Source organism: Sceloporus occidentalis, unplaced genomic scaffold, assembly GCF_023333645.1.
Source record: "Sceloporus occidentalis isolate IW3139 unplaced genomic scaffold, rSceOcc1.0.p SCAF_25, whole genome shotgun sequence".
Lineage (NCBI taxonomy): Eukaryota > Metazoa > Chordata > Lepidosauria > Squamata > Phrynosomatidae > Sceloporus > Sceloporus occidentalis.
The window spans coordinates 5,663,469-5,681,829 of NW_028317005.1; the positions used below are offsets into that span (position 1 = coordinate 5,663,469).

Below are 18,361 nucleotides of genomic sequence, written 5' to 3' on the forward strand. Positions count from 1 at the left end.
ATGGGGAACTACCTTTAGCAGAAGTGGTAGTCAACTTAATACAGTGGGATAATTAAGGCTTGAATATGGCTATCCTGAATATATGAAACGACCAAGGACAAGATAAGGTTTGTTGGTATATAAGAATCATTTGGTCCATCTAGTCTGTCCACTTTAGCGCTGTTTTAACCTCAAACGTTACTTGGTCCTTGGCCCATGGAAGTTAACATTTCAACTCGGTTTTAACCTACCTACGACTTCTTCGTAAGGGTTGTTCCACATATCCACTACCCTCTTATGAAGAAATACTTGCAAGAATTACATGTAAAACCCTAACTGCTCTCCGATTTAACTTTGTTTAGAAATGAACATCCCCAAAATTGCAGTATCTGCTTGACTGTTATTGGATCTTGTGGCGCATTCCTGAAACTAAATGTAGGCATCTTGGGAATGGCACAAATATAGTCTGGAATTCACCGTAGCCACCATCTGGGCTAAATCTGAAATACCTATTTTTGGACTCTTGTAGACTGACCTACAGGTTACAGACACTGTTTACACACGCTGCTATTGGATCTCCCTTGCCATAGCATGCTATTTTTACATATGTACAAGTGCCCTTCCTGCAAATACATTATGCACGCCTCACACACAACCGTCTTGGTTTTCTGCACAAGAAACCAATCCATCCAAAAATATACATTTTTAAGAGATAAAACAAAGCTTTGAAACATAGAATTTGACAGCAGATATTCATCCGGGCACATTTTTTTCTTGTGCAGACTCAAATCTTATCCTTATTGTTATCTTATGTTCACCATAGTCTAATGCCTATCTTATGCATATTTAATGTTCCGTATTGTATGAAGGTTCCTCGGTTGTTTGCACAATAATTTGCTGCTATATTATGTTAAACAATTATAACAGAGAACACTCATGACATGTTTTGATCTCTCTGGGTTACATTTAATAAAATGTAATTAACAGATAAGTACAATGGCTGTTCCCACAATATTGCTTTCATATGAGTGTAACTGTTGTATGGCCGGGATTGCATTCCTGGTTAAAGGCTGCTAGATCATTTTGGACTTCTCCTTTCCCAGAATAAATAAAAACCATGTTTTTATACCAGTAATGGGAAGTACTGACAATTAAATAGTGCTCAGTCGCTTTAAATATCATGAATATATTTTTTGTATTATTTTGGTCCTGTATTTTATTATGCACAGCTGCATTCTTTATGAAAATGTGTCTTTATTTATGCTGTTCTGGGATAAATGAAAAAAAACAACAAAATTCCTGTTTATGAGCAAAAAAAAAATTGTTCAAATAAAAGACAAGATTATACCTGCTGTGCAACATTGCCAAGTGTTCTTCATCGATGCCTCCTCTGCTAGAAAGAACTTGGTGAAGTGGTCAGAGAGTACTCATGATGTCTGTCAGCTGCCAAATCAAACGTGTGCATGTGAACCATCTGGTTCTTTGATTGATGCAAGGGCAAATGGATTCATATAATTTGCATTCATATTGCATTCAACATATATGAATAACTATGGGTATAGCTTACATGTCACAGAGTTGTGGTAACTACTATGTTTCATATGAATAAAATATATAAAAAAATATGAAACTGTTTGGGTATGACTCCAGTTTTAGTATTCTGAGAAGGGTCTTCAGCTGTCAACTACTCAGGAGGTCTCGTGTATGCATTTGTTTAAGGGCCACAAGCTTCTCTATCATGGGCCTGGTTGGGAACAACTGAAGAGCAATATCATTTTCTTCAGTTCCACACATCCAAAACTAAAGCCCTCATGTTATTAGCTTAAGCCATTACTACATCCCCCCAGAAGAAGAGATGGACCTGAAGCACCAACATCTCAGAAGCAAGAAGGGAAGTCAGATAAAGGGAAGATGGCAACAGATGAAGGAAGAAAGCAAGTGAAGAGAACCCAAGACAAAGAGTAACCCCCAACAGATGTGTTACCAGTTATTTTCCTTGAACATGTTTGTGTAACTAATTTGTACCAGATGTTTTAATGGTTCTAGAAAGAGCTGACCACAGTTTTCTCTTTGAGCTATTTTTGACAATGTTTATGTAATCAAAGATTTTTTTAATTTTCTTCATGACTTTTTGATGATCAGTTCATCTTATAAAAAATAAACTGGACCATTAAAGAAAAAAATAATGTTTGCTCTGCTTTTTAAATGTCTGGGTGCAACCATATACTTCATTTTTCAAAGGCTGTGTTATACAGTTGCAGTTTTTAATTATGGTCATTTTTCAGGATAATTGAAAAATAATTTAAAATGTAAATAGAGACAACAACTATGGTATGTGTTTCAGTTTGTATTTACTGGGTAGCATTTTATGTTTTACTTATCTGTGTGTACGGTTAAAGCTTTCTTGGCCCCTAGGGAAGAAACATTAACTATTTATGTTTTTTAAGCAATTATGTCTTGTTCATACTTGGAGTAAAAATATTTTATATATTTATTTATAGAGACAACTACAAATCACTGCATCCCTAGCTACAGACTAGTTATGAATAATAGTGGCTGTAGTTGGACTCTCTGAGACCAAAATAATAAACAGGAAGTAGAGACTGAGCTGGTTTGGCTTGAACTCTTCCATTTTTGTGTTGGAACTCAAGCCAAAGCTGGCTCATCCAGTTATATTGTTTAAAAAGGCTGGAATGTTAGTGTGGTGTAGTCATATTTCTTTAATTATGCATGAATGTCAAAGGAAATAAATAAGTCCTTTGAGGCTCAATAATATCTTCACAGATAAAAGCGAGATTAATTTCAGTCAATTGCAACGGCTGGCTGTGTTTGATCAGAGTTGTAGTTTGCTGCCGCTGGAGTGACATGCCAATTTTACAGTTCATAAATTTGCTATTGACAAATGTATTAGCCTTAACCCTATGCCTATTTAAAACCACACACAATTGAGCCTTAAGGCAAGAAATGAAAAGCAAGTACTAGAAAGGCATGAAAAAGCCACAAGCATCAAAGTCATATTCTTCTCATCTCAGTAATGTGATTACTTACTGCAAATGGGAAAGAGATTTAGTCTCTGGTTTAACTCTCAACCAAAAAAAGAAAAGCGCAGGCTTCGTCCAAACAATCAGCTTCCAGATATCAGAGAAATCGTGACCCTAAAGCTATCCAACAGAAACATTCTGCGGGACTCTAAATAATTAATCAAAACTTAATTTAGGACTGGTAAAATATATATTTCCTTTATTATGTTCTTTAATTCATAGAAAACATTAAGTTGTAGTGAGGGTTGTACCAACATAAAATCCTGAATAAGCTAACGCTTGACGCGTTTCGCACCTTGTGCGTTTTCAAAAGCCACCTACCAAATGATACCCACTCATATATATATATATATCAATAGCAAATTAAATGTAGTAGACTCATACCCTGCTATTACTGAAATTCACAATTCAATGAATACACCCAATAAAAGGACTCCCAAATTACAAAAAGATGTTATATCTCGAATATTAAGAAACAAACAATTATAGGTGAATAGTTAATCTATTTAACAAATGATATGACAAGTCAATAAGATACCATAATAACATTTGAAAGAAATACTCGATTCTTAACAAGTGACATACTGGTTACTTGCTTGATACAAGAATAAATGGATAAATAAATAGACAAATAAATCAACAAATCAATTGTTACATGAATAAAGAAATATGTATCCATAACTTCATTTACCCACATAGTCTCTTCATTGCGGTCTGAAAACGTATTTACTCCTCCATTAACTCCATAATAGAATCAAAAGACAACTGTAATTCATCATTGATAACAATATAATAATAATTAATTTCAATCAAATGCCCTGTAAATGTGCTAGCTTGTAAACAGTACTTCACTGATTATAAAAAGCACGTGACATTGTGAAGTTAAACCTAATGGTTTCCTTGTACTTAATTCAAATATCCAAAACACCTCCTGTCGATTAAGGGGCATCTCCAAATTACCTCCCCTAAGTGGAATAGTAACTCGTTCAATGCTAATAAACTTAAAGAAACATTGGTTACATCACCAGAAAAATTATGATGGATATAAGATGTTGTCTAATGTCTTAGCCCATTTTGGGACATTTAACTTCATTATTTTCAGAATTTGTCAGGCCTCATGAGAATATAACACCTACACGTACCGGTACGTCCAAAAAATGCATCCCAGGAATCCCCTATGGACTTACCGGTACGTCCAGCCCTTCTTCCAGCGGCAGGGACACATCAGGCATTGTTGTCTGATCTGATGTAACAGCTTCCGGCATGATTGGAGAATCGAGGGAGAGAACGTGATTTCCCCAGTTCAGGGGAAATTATGTTAATGTGGACGAAGATTAACAATGTGGACGAAGATAAAAGATAAAGGGAGAATGTGAAAAACAGAAGGTAGAAGGAAGAATATGAAGAGCAAGAAGATGTGGGAGTGGTCGGAGGAAGCGGAAGTGGTCTGGGGAAACGGAAGTGGTCAGCAGAGAAGGTAGGGGATAATTTAGAGAATGGGAGAAAGTGAACAAGAATGAGTGTGCGTAAATGAGAGTCAATGTGGGCACCGGGCAACCAATTTCCAATTTCCCGATTTAAAAATGCCACCCGATTTTCAGCTGAACCAAATTGGGAGGGAACGTAATTGGTCATTGCACAGTGTCTCTAGTGGGTTAAGGTCTGTGTTTTTACTGGGCCAGTTCAGAAGGCCGATTTTCTTTTTTTTGAAACCATTCTGTAGTAGATTTACGTTGATGTTTAGCGTCATTTTCTACTGAGCTTTAGCCGGTGGACAGCCATCCTGACGTTATCCTGTATGATACCATCATAAACTTAGCAATTCATTGTCCCCTCGATGATGTCAGCTGTCACCGAATGAGCACTCACCGTGGAAATTCTTCAGCCCTGAATCACCTGAATCGTCGCAAACTAAGAGGACAGGCATTTAGATGATCCCAGCAGTGGGGAGGCTCAGATGTAGGCAGGTAAAGTTTGGTACTGAGTGTAGTAGGAAAGCACCTGTGGATACCTGTATAGGTAAACTGCAGGCTGAAGTCACAGATGGGTGACACAGGATACCAGGGGGTTTATGCAGATGGTCAGACACAGCTGTGTTCTGTGCATGGAACAGGTGGTAATACAAGCCAGAGGTCGGTTCACAGAGCAGGTAGTCAGACAAGCCAGGTACGGTGCACAAGGTAGCTTAAACTAAAGCAAAATCACTAAGCAGGAGATTACTCAGGCAAGTCAAAGGTCAAAAATAGCATTAATGAATAATGGACTTGCATGCATCCTTGTAAAAGACATGCATGTGTGCGATCATGCTTCAACATACATGCATGAAAAAGATATGCATGCATACATCTATACTTCAATACAGAAACAGTATGCTTGGATGCGCCATTATACAGCAACAGATAGACCTACATGCAACCATACTGAAGCAGACTCTTGTAAATGCGCTTACTCTGGTTCTGCAAAAGACACCAATATGTATTTATAAATGAAGAATAACATATGATATGATAAAGATCATAAAAAAGCCTTCTATCTTTCTGATACATGTTCAGAAGTATTACATTTATTTACATTGGGTGTTATATAACATGTCCTACCATATCATGTTACTTGGCATCTTATGTCAGGAATGCATAACACAAAAAGACAGGGAACTCCAACCTTTTAACTGAATTATGGATGGTAATCTTTAAAAACATTCTGTAAATCCCAAAGAATAACAAGAAACCATTCTTAATATGCTTAAAATAAGCAAAAGTGTGTTTCTTTACTTTCTTATGTGCTTGATTTAATTACTGTGGAGGCCCAGTGCTACCTATCTCCTCTGGTGCAAATCCTACAAAAATACATATCCTGCCTCTGTAAATTATAATAAGTGAATTAGAATAAAAATAAGAAAAAATATGGACAAATGTTTGACATGAAATGACCCCGTTGCATTTTACTACTTCAAAAAGAAAAGAATAGTTATGATGTTTGTAAATTTAGTTACAGTTATATTAAATATTTAACTCTCTCCGGCCACATGTTCTTCATTTACTGCCTTTGGCTTTTAGCTGTGTGGCCTGGGCCTTAGAAAGTTAACTATTTAAGTACCAGATGGCTTTTAAAAATGTTGTATGTTTATAATGTTTTAACAATTAAGTATGATGGTTTAACTAGGGAAAATATTGAGGACTCCTGTATATTAAACAAAGAGAGCTTTATAAGAAAACATAAATGTTTAAGCAGCCAATCCCTCTGTCAAAGACTTTAAACGGTTAACTGCCCACTTGAATATGTACTATAATTACCGTATTTGCTCGATTATAAGACAAGGTTTTTTTCAGAGCAAATGCTCCGAAAAATACCCCTCGTCTTATAATCGGGGTCATCTTATAATCAAATCTCAAATAGGTCTGACTATGAGACGACTAAGATCCAGATCCCCCGCAGCTACAGGGGACCCAGATCCTCCTGTCTCCTCCCCCCGCCCCACTTACCGGTGCTTCTGAGTCCCCGGTGTGCAGCCGGGGCAGTGTGTAGATGTCTACGCGATTCGCGTAGACAACTTATGCTGCAGCCGGAAGGAGGTGTGGCTAGCAGCGGGGGTTGTCTGCGTCCATCGCGCAGACCTTCCCCGGCTGTCAGAGATCAGAGTTCCCCGCACCAGTGCGGCACAGACATAGGTTTTTTTTAGGCAGAATGGGAGTAGCAGAGGGCATTTGTCAGTGGATGGTGTATGGGATGATTTGCAAGTAAAGACAGAGACATACATGGAGAGAGATGTGTGTGAGGAATCTTGAACAAATGACCCAAAACTGAAACGAAAAATTTGTCCAAACTAGTTTTGGTCCTTGTGCGCATGTCTAGTGGTCAGCAAAATCTATAAATTAAGTATGTCCAGAAAAACTTGGCAACCCTGCTTCCATGTGTCTTTCTTTAGGAGGGTCAATACGTCTTTTGTACTCAAATGCCCTGTACTCTTTTCTAGGTGCTCAGAATATTTTCTTGGTATCAGTGTTCTACAAAACTGCGCCATGCACACATAATGCAACAGACATGCAAGCATGCACCTATACCACAATAGATTCCCATCCATGTCTGCACTCATGCTGCAAAATACATGCATGGACCCAAACTGTAATAGATATGCACACATGTACCTGAAGACATGGTTGGATGAGTTTTGTGTGGAAGAACTTGACTGTACTGCACAGAGCCCTTACCTCAACCACCTCCAATTCCTTTGGGATGAGCTGAAATGGAATTGCTTTACTGGATGAAAGGGCAACAATTCCCGCAGAAACAATCCAAAATCTTGTGGAAGGCCTTCCCAGAAGAGTTGAAGCTGTTATAGCTGCAAGGGGGGGGGCAACTTCATATTAATGTCTATGTATTTAGAATGTGATGCCATGAAGTTCATGTTGCTGTAATGAACAGGTTCCCCAATACTTTTGTCCATATAGTGTATACATAAATGCAGATTACTATGAAATAGATGTAGGTGACTACATAAAGTACACATGCCCACTAGTATCACACCCTTTCAGGTGCAGTACACTTTTTAGAATCAAAGCTTCTACCAAATGCATCATCATTCTGGAGAGAGATGAGCGAGAAAGGGGAGATGGTGAGAAGGGGCAGACATGATGAGAAAAGAGAGATATATGAGGAGGAGAGCTAAAGAGAAAGAGGAGAGTAGATATACAGAAAGGGAAGAGATAAGGGAAAAAGATGAGGTGGAATGATAAGAGAAAAGGGAGAGATAGAAAGGAGAGATAAATAGAAGCAGGAGGAGAGATAATGAGAAGCATAATCAAAGAGAAGGAGCACAGATAGGGAGAAATGGGAAAGATAGGAAGAAAAAGAGAGATAAAAAGGAGGCGAGATAAAGAGAAAGGGGAGAGATAGAAAGGAGAGGGAAACAAAAGGAGAGATAGGAGGAAAAAGAATAGATAGAGAGAAAAGGAAGCAAGATTGTGACAGGACAGACATGTACCCCGACTTGGTACACTTTCTCCTCCCCATAGCCAACAGGAATACAAGACTTCAATCGCCAGGTGGAGCTAGCATTGAAGACAGCAGGAAACACCACTCCTCAGTAACCACAGTGGCACTATAGCACAGTACAACAGTAGTTTACTGTCCCGACAAGTACAGCACCGAGACTTACCCAAATAACAAGACAGAATTTGTGAGGAGAGATAAAGAGAAAATGGATATCTGTGAAAATTGAGAGATAACGAGAGGATCAAAGAGAAAAGGAGACATAAATAGGAAAAGGAGAGATAAAGGGGGATAGTGAGAAAGGGGAGAGATGGGCAGAAAGGGAAGAGGTCATGAGAAAAAGGCAACATAGATAGGGGAGAAATTATGAGAAAAGGAAAAATAGAGTCCTGTGGGTGCAATCTGGGTGCTGGGGCAAGTCATTATGTATGCTTCATTTTATATAATTAAAATAGGATGTCTACAGCAGATAGAGTTGGTTGTATATTGTAAATTGGTGAGTTATAAATGTTTTGCAAATATATCTGTGTGTGTGTATATACAGGATATATATCATTTTATAATGGTCCCCCTACCTTTGACCACGTCCCATGTGTCCCCCCTAAATATGATTTTTGAAGACACCACTGGTTGATCATAGCATTGCAATATATGTTGTCACATATGTTTGACTTGAGTTGGCAGTTGAGTTTAAACAAAGTGTTCTAACTTGACTTTTCTGTTGCAGTTGACTCAAATTTAACAAACAACTTTCCATCCATCTAATTAATTAAGGGAAAGTGAGTTAAGAGTAAGATAAGAAACTTAATCTCATGCTATTAGCTCTACATTTTGGCACTCTGAAAAGGTTTACTGCAAGAAAGGCATCATGCATTGTGAATTAGAGATCTTGAAATCAAAATTGTCCAAAATAAAAAGCATAGAATTCATAGAAAGTCTCTTTCCTGCTGAATTTGTGACTGATTACTTAGCAAATTGGTCAGCATGATAGAAGCCATTGTTTAACTACTTTCAAAAAGTCACAGCAACTCAATTTTCTTTTGGACGTGTGTTAGTATAAACTATATGACAGCCAATTTTGAAAAAAACATGTAATATTCTCTCAAGACATGTTATGTGTGCAATAACGGGAATTATGCTTAAAGCTAATAAAAGTCATATCCGTACAAGAAGTTTTTTTTATTCAGCTTAACTCAAAAATAGATTGGAAAAAAAAAGACTTGAACAAGGACCTATTCAGGTTTATTTTCCAATTAAAGTTCAATACAGTTGCCTCAGGACTACACAAGACCAATTTGTCAACAAACATCTGTTTCTATATTTGCCAAATAAAAGGTATCAACTTCAAATAAATACATGTATACTTAACAGATTTTTATAATAGCTTAATTCTAAATAGTTTATCTGTCCAAATCATAATTAAATCCCTGTATAAAGGGAAGCATGGTATATATAAGTGCTTTGCGCAATCAAGAAATACTCACAGTTAGATACACAGATAAAGAGGGTATTGATCTTTCAACCATACACAATGAAAGTGTGGTGCCAAGAGAAAAGCTTCATGTACAAGTCAAAAAACTCAATGCAATGACTATAATAAAAATATGGGAACGTGGACATAGCTGATGAAAGTGGACAGTGGTATCTTTTCCTATGCAAAACAAAAACATGGTACTAAAAGATTTCCACCTGCCTGAGCCAGGTTGCCATGTACAATGTGTACAAGCTGTACAGAAAATCTGGCACATGAAAGGGGTTCTCTTTCCTAAAAAAAATGTGTTAAGATACATCCTCAAGCAGTCCCCAAATCTTCAGGCTGAAAATGTATTAGGCCTAACCAGCTGGACGTGATCTCCACAACTGGTTCCAAGCAAAGGCCACATAAAAAGTGCAGAGTCTACTTTAGAAAAGGGGGGAGGAGGGACTTTTGGTACCACAGCCCTTCCTGACCATCTCACCAGGACTCTGCATTGACAATTGTTTCATGGAATATCACACCAAAGCAAATTATTAGATTTTTGTTTTAAAATACATAATTTTCTGTTCTTTTATAAACTAGTGGGGCCATGGGGCTAAGTAAAACAAGGGGTACATTTGGAAGTATTTAAAATTGGCACATAACCTAAACAAACATCCTTAACAACAACTTGTGCCATGTAACTTGCACCAAACCAAAGTAACTTGCACCAGACCAAAAAATGCCAATGCATGTGGGGGATTTCCATTATCTGGACATGCACCTGAACAAGTTTGGCTGTATTATTTGCCATAACACATAATCTGTGCAGAAAAATCTTAGAAGTGTTTGTGAAAAAAAAAAACAGGAAATTATTGCTATGGCAGATACTGTTGGCCAAATAACTGGATGACTAGTGTCCAAATGCTCCTTGAGAAATACCGTGTTGTCTACTAATATATAAAAATACTGTATATCCTTTTGTAAGGAGGTTTTGAAGAAGGGGTCTGCTAAACAGCTGGAAATACTTCATAGGAGTATTTGGGAACTCTCTAGGTTTCACCCAGAGACTCCGGGTGAACTGCCACTTCTCTGGGTCACTATGGGGAAACTCTGCGTTGTGAGAGTGGTGTTGCTGCAACAATAGCGTGTGTCCTGCAAGATTAACGGACCGCCCACTGACATCAGCAGGCCGCCCACAACATCATCAGTACCGCTAACTGACAACCCTCTGGGTAGCCGGCATACCTGGGAACTTCTTCACTCCGGCTACCTGGTGCCTTCCCTTACGAGACGTGGTCAGGACTGCCCACTGACTTCAGCTGGGCAAATGGGCGGGGAGCGGGGCGTGGCAGGACCTCGCACCTGCGACCCGGAGCATTCGGGTATTGATCCAGAGAACCAGAGAGTTCCCAGGTATGGTTGTCAGCAGGCCCGGACTGGCCATCGGGCACACCGGGCATTTTCCCGGTGGGCCGGGCGGCCCAAGGCCGCATTGACGTAGGGGCTGATGGAGCTGCAGCTCCAGGCCCCTACCTTGAAATAGGCTCAGTCAGGACCGGACTGACTGGGCCTATGCGGCCGCATTGACGCAGGGCATAAGGGGCACCTGCCCCTTAAGCCTGCAGCAACTGCGACCGGGTCCGCCACTCTAGGGGGCCGGGCAGCCCCCACCAGGGCCGGCCTTAGGGGTGCGCGGCCGCACAGGGCTTAAATTAAAACATCAGGGTTTTTTTTTCTGTTTACTTTATTTAACATTCTTCATGTTAAATAAAGTTTGTTTAACTTTATTTAACATGGAGGATGTTAAATAAAGTAAAAAAAAAACAACAAAAAAACCCGATGGGCTGCTCAGTCTTAAATGCCCGGGCCTATTTTTTGTCCCAGTCCGGGCCTGGTTGCCAGAGCCAGAAAGTTCCCAGCTATGATCATAAGCCTCAAAACATACCCTAAGCCAATATGCAGGAACCTTCCAATATGGGCCGGTAATGTCCATAAAAATGAAATAACCCATGCATGTGTGGTATTTCCTTTATCTGAAGATGCATCTGAATAGGTTTGGCTGTATTTCTCTGCCACTACACATAACTTGCAAATAATGCTAAGCAACACAGAAGCATTGTTGAAAAAAGCACAAAGACTGAAGGGGTTAATATATATTTTTTTTCTTCGTTGTACTGTTCGGCTTCATTCATTTACAGATATCCTATACACCCAGTTCCTGTACCAACTATCTAGCAGAACAACAGCACAACAGCCCAAACACATTTCCTCAATTGCTTTATTGATGACACATCATATGCTATCGCCCTTGACTCTCATCTCTCTAAGAGCCGCTAGGCAACCAGAGTTTGACTATTTCCACACACTGTTACGTTTTATTACTATACCATTGTATCTGGCAGTTTACAATTCACTTACAAAAACACAAGCGCCTCATTAAAGGGATTAATGGATTTATACCTTTTAAACAGTTACATCTGCCTTCCAGGAGAAGTCAGTGGCATTCAGCGGTAGAGTGTGGGAATGGGGCTGGCGTTCTAACCTTTTTGCCTTCCCTCCTGCAGTTTGACACTGGACTATTCAAGAAAGTCTGACCTATGTTTTAACACATATTCTGTTCTGTTACTACAAGTCACCCCAGCCTTTCATGACCCATAACTGTGCTAATATATATGACTTTCCCTCAGTCATCTGTCTGATTATTATAGCTTGATTTATGAGCGACTTAAGTAATCATTATGCTAACATATACCGGTGAACGTTATAAAAATGTAACACTAGGGACATTCCTCATATAGTCAACATAGGCAAACATTTTTCAGAGGACATGCTCCACTGTGGCCTTTATAATAATAACAATAACAAGGTTTTTCACCACTAATGTATTATTTCAATCAGGTCACACAATCCTGGTTGCAAAAAGGCATTTTATATATTTATTTCCCTGAGAATTGGAATCATGCAATTTTCTGTTCTTCTCTCCCATACTAATATTTAATTTCTTACTGTGACACTGGACCTGAATTACATGCATATCACTTATGGGCTTTTCAAAACCATAATGCTTGGTAGAAAAAAAAAAAATATTTTTTTCTTTTTTGTTTTCCAAGTCATTTTATTAGAAAAATCTACACTCTGAAACATTCCTTCCAGGTAAGATGATTTAGAGTCTGGTGACGGGGAGACTGCATACCAATGTTATATTTGTATAAGGAGCATATATCATCTCCATGTGTGTCATTAGATGTCTATGTGATATTTAATAACTCTGTGTGAAATTTAGAGGGGACTAAAGATTGTTGAGTGTTTACAGTGCTCCAAACCCTTGTATTCTGCACAGCACCAAAGTCCCTTCATATCAAGGGGCATTTTTTTAACCTCAGGGAAAACATTATACCTGGCTCAGCACCACATTACAAAGATGTGATAAATATTAGAAAGAAAGGGTATGCTAAAGTGTGTCCTGTAGATTACTACCTTGTAGGAAATATTTTATATGAACTGTTACCCTACGGTCATCAGATGTAATTAAACTAATATTGTGTTCAGTAAGTACGAACATTCTTGAAAAAAAATATTTCCCCCTTCCCGTTGTCTTCTATGTTTGCTAATTTATCACACCTTCAGATAATCCAACTAATTTATTATAAAACAAAGACAACATGAGTAAACACAAAATGGAGCTTTTAAATGATCACTTCAAGGTCAATGACCTCAACCCCATCGAACACCTTTGGGATGAACTGGTACGGAAATTGAGCCAGACCTTCTTGTCCAGCATCAGTGTCTGACCTCACAAATGTTCTACTGGATGAATGGGCAAAAATTCCCACAGAAACACTCCAAAATCTTGTGGAATGTCTTCCCAGAATAGTGGACATTGTTAGAGCAGCAAAAGGGGGACCAACTACACAGTAATCTCTATGTGTTTAGAATGCGGTCATAAAAGTCCCTGTTGATGTAAAGTTCAGGTGTCCCAATACTTTTGTCTATATATTGTATAGTATCTACTGCTTACTGCAATGTGGCATTGTGATTCCAGTGAGTCTCTTTTTTTCTTCTTCAATACAAGTGTGCATCTTGGAATTAGGGGGGAAGACAGGTGAGCAGCAAATAAAGAGCTGGTTATTTATTTCCCAACATTGTTTTTTTAAAATCTGGACTGTGGTATGATACTATGGTATAATAGCTCAATTCTATTTATAGGCCTTGCCTTAAATTAGTAGACTTTTGTAAATCATATTTAGTTTTATGTTCTACAGCATGGAGGTAGCATTGTTAACCTATCACGAGCAGTGGTGTATTCTAGTTGGCCTAGGCCCAGAGCTTAAGAACCTCTGCCGCAAAAAAGGATGCCTATTGCCCCGTTGAGTAATCAGGGTTCCTCTAGCACAGGGGCGTACAGCATGCGGACCTCGAGGTGCGGCTCTGCTACTTACCTGCACTGCAGCTCTCTCAATACCGCTCACAGACTTAAGCACGGGGTGCGGCCTCCCTCTGCATTCTCTTGTACTGCACAGAGGAACCCAGCAAAGTCACGTGAATGTACGTGACATCACATGACTCTGCTCCAGCCCTGCTTCCTCTGTGTAGTACAAGAGAACACAGAGGGAGGCAGCGCCCCCTGCGGAAGTCTGTGAGCGGCGTCAAGAGAGCTGCAGTGCAGGTAAGGGGGTGGGGGAGGGTGTTTGAATGAGTATGCGTGAATGAGGAAATTAATCTGTGAATGAATGAGTATATGAATGAATGAGTGTGTGTGTGATAGCATGGATGTGTAAGTGGGGGGGCATGGTACAGGGTGGTTTTAAGTGGTGGCTGGCAGCATCAATACACAAGGGGGGCAGCTAGCCAGGTTTCAGCATGTACTGGCTGACTTGGCATGATAGGAGTGTGATTGCTAACAGCAATCACAGTCCCATCATGCCTAGGTTCCTATACAAAACTATTTCATTTTTACTTTTACACAATCCTGAATTGTAGTCACTTTCTAGGCCTAGAAATCAGTGAGAGGAACAGTGTCATTTCTGTCATTTTATTTTAATCTGCATATCTTATTAAAGGCCATATTTTCTCACAGTGAAAAATGAGTGCTTCCCCGAACATATACAATTCTTATGAAGTGGCCCAATGCAAAAAAAGCTTGGACACCCCTGCTCTAGCACTACTGTTTAGTGGTCTAGTTAAAAAGGAGATCTCATACCCTCCCAGCCCACTAACATTATGAAGGCCTATAAAGCACAAGCCTCCATAGTTCACCATCCCCCGCCATGCATCAGTAAATAGGGGGTTCAACCAAAAACAGGCCAACCACTTGTCTAGATTGAGATTGTCTGATGGCCTGGAATAAATTATTATCTGTGTATGAGAATAAGAGGTCATAATCTAAAACTAGAGGAACAGAGGTTTAGATATAATGTAAGTACGTTTTACTTTACCGAGAGGGTGATAGTTAAGTGGCACAGCCCCCACTTGAAGTAATAGAGGTTAATACAGTAAGAGTATTTAAACATGCATGGGACAGGCATAAAGCTATCCTGAATCCAAGACAAGACCAAAGACTGATTGAGGTCTGAGTCTTTACATCAGGAAAATGGACAGAATAGATAGGCTGGATGGTTATATAACCTGCTGCCAAATTCTATGTTTCTGTGTTTCTATCAGGTAAACGCATGAAACCTGTAAAATGAGAAATGCTCTATTTAGACATTTCCCACTTTTTGTATCTGCAGAATTGAAATCGGTGGAATTACAGCTGAACTGAAAGCTTTCAAGCCTCCATTATTGTGCAACCACATTGTGCCTAAAAGGCATATTTAACTTTTACTGTAACTGTGTCCCCCCTCCCAGTTTATATTATTTATTATTCTGAACAATATGCAGCCCTCACTTTCAAAAGTTAGCCCAGATCAACTGGTTATTTTTAATATTTTACTGATTACATATACAGTATAATATGCATGTGTATTTATATATATATATATATATATATATACATACACATGCATGTATGCACACACATGTATGTGCAAGATTAACTCTGATCTCATAAATACATTTCTGTAATGTTTTTAGATGGTAGCTGACATGAAGGAATGAGTAATAGGGGAGCCTTTGGGACCATTCCCTTTGAGGCAGATTATAAATGTGCATTTAAAAGCAAACACAGAAGTTCTTGGATTCTTCAGTTATTTATACAGAATATTTTCAGCTGACTGATCTTAAACTGTTCCACTAAATCATTTTCAATTTTGTTTGTAGAAAATTTTCACTAGCTATGAGTGTCTTGTAATGTTAATATCCCACAGTCACTGTTAAATTGCACGTCTATTTGTATTATAACATCAACCATGTAAAGTTATGCTAAAATGATTCCTAATTCCCTTGTTCTTGGAAGGTATGGTCCAAATATGTGATATGGTAAAAACCTTCAGTAAAGTACAAACGGCCTTCCTTTTTTGTTACTTTTATTTTAGTAATTATTATTTTATTAGTTTTGTAGGTAAATATGACTCTATCAATTCGTATATGCATAACTATTTATATTATATATATGTGTGTGTGTGTTATTATTTGGGTAGTATAAACTAATTTGATTATATATATATATATATATATATATATATACACACATTAGCCAGAAAGTCATGTTGTAAACATTTTGATATTTTTACAATACATGATGTTTGTATGTCTCAAAAAAGAGGAAACAAATTACCAGTACTTATATAAACATATGGTCAGATGAACTTTATGGTGTAACTGCAGAATGAATATTATGATTAGTTCCTCTTACTGCACCTAGGCAAATATATGATCAAACACAATAAAAACCAGCCTGCATGATTTGATCTGTAAAAATGTTTTTGTTTTTTTGGTTTCTGTTTTTAAAACAAGGTTTACAACAGAGCAGCAGCAACAGACCGTGGAATTAGACAACTACAAAATCAGCTTTCCGGTAGGTATATTTACAAGAAATCAAGGGAAAGCATACATAAGTATAAATCAAGGCTGCAGTTAACGACTACTTATAATTCTTTCATGCTTATTATAGCTGACAGCAGACTTAATAGCTGATTTTTAAAGGTCTCACTGGTTATGGGTGCCATAAGTTTTAAACATTAGTGAACATCATATTTGATGACTCCTATAACATACCGCCTTGAGGATTTGTGACGTCTTTTCATCATTGGTTTAGATGAAATGCCTCTCTCTTCTTAAAAAAAACTCCTCATTAATAGCATAACTATAAAATTGCTTGTAAAATATTGTAACATACTTAACATATATTGTAACATACTTAATATGTAACATATTTTTATATGTATGTATTTAATCTCTATGTTTAACTGGTGCCTGGTCACTATAAGGACCCGGTAAGAAAGAACCCCCGTTTTCCCAATAAACACAGACTCCTTTTTTGATTGGAAAATACATCCACAGCTAAGATACCCCTACAACAATTTGATACAATTTTTAGTCAACATTTAGTATCATTAAAATAATGAAAAGATTTGAAAATAAAAACAATTCTAATATTTTACTAGGATGATGGTCCCCATACCAATTCAGTTGACCAAAATACCACAAAATCTATTAATAGAAGTGTCTTGATTTAGAAAGTAACAGGGCACAAAAACATCCCCTTTCCTTTTTCCAAACTTTAACATTTGGACACGTATCATGCAACCATTTAGTCACCAATCTCTGGCAAAGGGGTGCATAATATAAATTTAGGTTATTTTTTTACCAACCTTTCCATGTTTCTTAGGACTATTGTACAGGTTCCATGCAAATGCAGGACAACCCACCAAAATGTATTTAACTGCATCTCTAGATTACGGAACTACCCCACGTGCATAGGTTTTTTGGGGTTTTGGGAGTTACGGGGAGCGTGGCTGGAGGTATACCAAAAGTATATATTTTGTGGAGAGAAGATAACCTATGGTATTTCACTAGGAGCATTTGGACACTTATCATGCAGTCATTTATATATGTAACTTTTTAAAATTATTTTCTTTTTACTTTTCTGAGGCTGCTGATCAGTCTCTGAACTCAGGACAGATGAATGGAGCATAGTGTTCATCGTGCAAGACTTCCGACCTGGGGAGGTTGAATGCTGGTTCCCGAGGACTGCTCCTACAGATGTGAGCACGAATTTCAAACGGCTAAAAGTATGCTTTGAAATCTATTTCCCCATGCAAATGCCTACCATCCAAATCTAATTAGCTAACTGATCTAAGTTTGTATTCACTACTTGTGGTAATTGATGTGAATGGTTGTGGTTCACCAAGAAAAGTATGACTCTGCTTTGACATTTTATTCTGTTTTGTCATGCCTTTAATTAAATAATAAATAGTTTATGTTTATGTTAATAGTCATTGATAAGGAATATTTTGCCTAGATACTCTGCATTTGAAGAAAAAAATCTTATTATTCAAGGCGTGGCTGTGTCACTTATGTAATTGTGTTTACAGAATAATTATACTGCACTGAATGTGTTCTTCATCAAGGCCAGATGTTATTAAGTCCTGAGTGTTACATCTTCGTTCTTTATCTGCTGTCAAATTTTATGTTTCTATATGCATGCCATATAGGTTAAGATAGTTGTGCCTGTGCCAATGACTAAATAGCATGGAGGAAGTAGGCTGCCTTATCCTTGCCCCTTATTGGTTGTTCTGTGTGAATACATCCATTGTCATTTTATCTTCAGACCAGTTTTGAATTGGTCCATATATTCCATATACTGTGGATTACAGGTTATATGGGATTGCACCTCTTCATGTAGTTGCTAATCTAACAGTACTTCAAGTCTACTTGGCAGGTGTACACTTAATTTGGGGGAATGCCCAAGGAACACAGAAAATGGGAATAATATCCGGCATCCTGGCAGTTG

At 38.1% G+C, this 18,361-nt stretch overlaps 1 protein-coding gene across 1 annotated transcript in view; it reads right to left on the reverse strand.

The window, feature by feature from the left end:
* LOC149300303 (P2Y purinoceptor 12-like) overlaps positions 1 to 4,285 on the reverse strand; it is a 42,575-nt gene extending 38,290 nt beyond the window's left edge. The window contains exon 1 of the mRNA XM_089485291.1: positions 4,208 to 4,285. Within this exon, the coding sequence (XP_089341417.1) occupies positions 4,208 to 4,285 (78 nt within the window). The remainder of the gene's footprint in view (positions 1 to 4,207) is intronic.
* Between the last annotated feature and the right edge of the window lie 14,076 nt (positions 4,286 to 18,361).